Genomic DNA, 3,499 nt, shown 5'->3' with positions numbered 1-3,499 from the left:
GCCTCGGTAGGCTGACCACGTTACCTTATACCATTCTTGGTTAGGCATTAATGAATTTACAATAGAGAAATTTTACAAACATTTAATTCTTATGGAAACCTCTATATTAACGCCTGTATTGAAAACATACTAGTATATACGATTATTATTCTATAATAATTGTTGTTTGATGCGGTAAATGTCAGGTATATAAAGCATATATGGTCAAAACAGTCATAAAGATCACAAATTTCCGAAATGCTGACTTTTAAGAGAGGCGATGAAATCCTTGTAATATCAATAATAATAATTGTCATGTTTGTGACGATTTTCAGATTTTTTTTTAAATTATGAAATTCGCCATCGTTCATTATTTTCCGTTTTTTTCAGTCAATAGTATTTGACTTTCAATTATTCGAACAAGCATATCAAATTCAGGTTTCTTGTGAAGCATTTAAAATGTTCTACGTAACAGATATAATGTTTTCCTATGACATTTAAATGTATCGTTTACGTTGGAGCTTTATCAAATATCTTACATTAGTCACCGGTCTACAGGGAAGGCCTATTCACCCGTATATGTTACTCTATCCGTCCTTCGATACTTCCAGGTGTCTTTGTTTGTGTTGTTGTCAATTTATACGCTTTGACTAGCCTTTTTTAAGGATTATAACAATTCATTATCTTCACATTCAATGCATAATGTTTTGCTGATACTTTTTAAACTTCATTATTCTGTAGCATATTTATGTTACACATAATATTTACATTTATAAATTGTGAGGGTTTAATTGCAAATTTAACCAGTATATGTAAACTATGATATATGTCATTATATAAAAGAAAGTACCTTTGGTTTCGTTAGAATTCGCGAATGTCTAAAATGTGATATAATTTCATCCAGAGTCCAGCTTCCCTCTCCTTGTAACGATTCATATATTTGATAAAATAAAAATTTTGCTGCAAACCTGAGCTACAAGGTAGAGAAAAGATTCCATAGATAAGGAGCAAACGAGCACATCATTACAAAACAATATTTGGAAGAAAAAATTTCAAATATTTTTAACCGCTATATATGCGTAAATAACTTCTTTACGATGGATATCATTATATGCAGTGTGTTGTTAAATACCCTTAAATTTTTGAAGACAAATGATTGCATTCCTTTCTTTATACAGGTACTTCAGAATCATCCAAAGAAGTATACTTACGTCGTAAAAATAATATGTTTCTTTACAGGGAACAGTCTTCAACTTAAAACAATGAAAAACAATGAAAAGCATTAAATTTATTTTACTTTAAGATTTTTGTAATGTAATAACTTTTGTTGCTAGGCAAAAAAGTCCCGAATTTTATAAGCTGCAACCTTGATATCAGATTTTAATGTGAACTGTTACACAAGTTAGTTGGAATTCCAAAACGGAAGTTAATTTATGTGAACTGTTACATAAGTTATTTGGAATTCCAAAACGGAAGTTTGAAAACTTCCCTTTAGAGTTAGAAATATCAAGTTATGGAAAAACTTTTATGTGTAACTAAAAGCTTCTTTCAAAAAGGTTACGTCTAAACAAAAAGAGATGGATTTAAAAATATTAAACAAAAAGTAGGCGTGGTGGAAAAAGAAAGAAAAATTAATTATAGAAATGGGGCATATTTTCATTGAGGAAACTATTTAACAGCCTAAAATGGTCCGATTTCCTACATGTATTATTCAATAGAAATTATGAATACCTTTTGGAAATTTATCATGTCAATATTATAAGGTTAATTAATTTTATTATGTGTTCGTTGAAATCTTTAGATAAATGAAAGTTTTAATTTTCTGTACAAATTAAAATAGTACAGGCTTGATCAAGGATAAAATTTAAAATACTTATAATATTTAAAATAAAATCGTATATACTCTGAATGTTATGTTTTTTTTTTTGCAAAGGGAGTCTTTATCTTATGTAATCAATATATTTATTTCCTTCTTTAAAAAAAAAATAGCTTACCATTGGCGGTATGTTTACCAGATCAACTTCCTTGGTCCCTTCTCCTGTTTTTACAAAGCCGAAGTCCTTTTGATCTAATTGATAGATTTTCTTTGCATGATCAAGGCCTTTTCTCCGCTTACCTAAATCATTATCTTTTTGAGGCAAGTGTGTTGGTGGTGGTTTTCTAAATACGTTAACTGCCCTACCCAATTTAGTACCAACGCATCGCACATTCCACAAGATGGATGACAGCATTTTCCTCCTCGAAAGCAATCTGAGCAGTAAAAAGGGTTATTCAGCCGCGTGCTATATATTTTGTTCCGAGAAAACAGGTTCATGTGTATTCAAAATAATGTATTCAAGGGGTTCTCGGAAATGAGACCGTATTTAAATGTTTTTCCTTGTTTGTCTAAGCACAAAAGGATTATTTTTTTTAAAACAAAAAATACATGTATGTTCATTATTTGTATTACTTTCTAACCCTCAAAATTACATGAATTTATCGTTGTCTTTAATCTAAATACATACAATGTATTTTGAATGTGTCTTTTGACAAACAGCATTAAAAAGAAACAAATTAAATAAGCCAGCATATTTGAAAAAAAAAATCCGATAATGGTATCTCGAACTTGATAAAAAAAAAATTTTGTTTGTTAATGATAGCAGGCAATTCGTAAGAGAAATTTTATAAAATGTAATTGCATCCAGACATTTTAGTAGCGTGATTCGTAGCTTTAAATAACACCAGCATAGTTCTGATGAATTATTGAAGAATATTTAGGTGTAAAATATGTAAAATGTGTGGAGAAAAAGATTTAACATAAACTTATCTGTGTAACCAAACAATGAATTTAAATAAACTGGAAATAAGATATGACAAGAATTAAACCCATTCAAGCAATCTCATTTAAAAACCATACAAGTAAAATGTCAAACTAATAGTTCACCTTGAGGAATGTTGAAATCTTATGATAACTACATGTAACTTTTCTTGTACTAGTATTTGCTACCGATACTTCGAAGTCCATGAACACTAATCACAATTCTGCATGTATTTTTCCAGTAAAAGTTGTTAGAATATATTATATGCTCTTCAATAACTCAATTATATGGGATTTTTATGAAAAAAAAAAATAAACACTAGACAATTAATAATTCAATACACTTGAATAAAGTAACTTATCAAAATAAATGATGTCTTGAATTTTTTTTTCAAATGTGTGCATTTTGTATAGATTAACATTTACTTTTTACAACATGACTACATCACTATTTATGTCCAGAATACTAATTTCATTCTGTCCTAACAAAAAAAAAAAATAGTTAACTATAGTCATGACGTTGACACTTTGAAAACTTTGGTTTACTATAGTGATAACTTTAACACTTTGATCAACTTTTATCAAACACTTTGACACTTATTAACTTTGGCGAAAACATTGACACTTTGATAAACTTTGGCAAACATTTGACACTTTGATAAACACTGGCGAAAACTGTGACACTTTGAAAAACATAATGGAAAACTTTGACACTTTGAAAAA

General features: G+C 28.9%; 1 protein-coding gene across 1 annotated transcript; it reads right to left on the bottom strand.

The window, feature by feature from the left end:
- Window positions 1-699: 699 nt before the first annotated feature.
- LOC134247498 (uncharacterized) lies at window positions 700-2,210 on the bottom strand. Its single transcript, XM_062729850.1, has 4 exons — window positions 1,974-2,210; window positions 1,191-1,232; window positions 830-952; window positions 700-714 (listed from the first exon to the last, which is right to left on the bottom strand). Exons 1-4 carry the CDS (start codon window positions 2,208-2,210, stop codon window positions 700-702), a joined length of 417 nt encoding a protein of 138 aa, XP_062585834.1.
- Between the last annotated feature and the right edge of the window lie 1,289 nt (window positions 2,211-3,499).

This window comes from Saccostrea cucullata, unplaced genomic scaffold, assembly GCF_032062105.1.
Source record: "Saccostrea cucullata isolate Sc308-1 unplaced genomic scaffold, CSIRO_AGI_Scuc_v1 ctg1894, whole genome shotgun sequence".
Classification (NCBI taxonomy): domain Eukaryota; kingdom Metazoa; phylum Mollusca; class Bivalvia; order Ostreida; family Ostreidae; genus Saccostrea; species Saccostrea cuccullata.
The sequence above is the reverse complement of the archived record's forward strand: the minus strand, read 5'-3'. Positions and strand labels throughout refer to the sequence as shown.

What these genes read in the sequence shown, in the direction of transcription:
- LOC134247498 (XM_062729850.1), bottom strand. Translation starts at nt 2,210, where the DNA reads ATGCTGTCATCCATCTTGTGGAATGTGCGATGCGTTGGTACTAAATTG. An exon ending in TGGTAAACATACCGCCAATG is followed by an intron (nt 1,233 to 1,973) that starts GTAAGCTATTTT and finishes CATTGTTTTAAG; the next exon opens with TTGAAGACTGTTCCCTGTAA. An exon ending in AAACATATTATTTTTACGAC is followed by an intron (nt 953 to 1,190) that starts GTAAGTATACTT and finishes TCTACCTTGTAG; the next exon opens with CTCAGGTTTGCAGCAAAATT.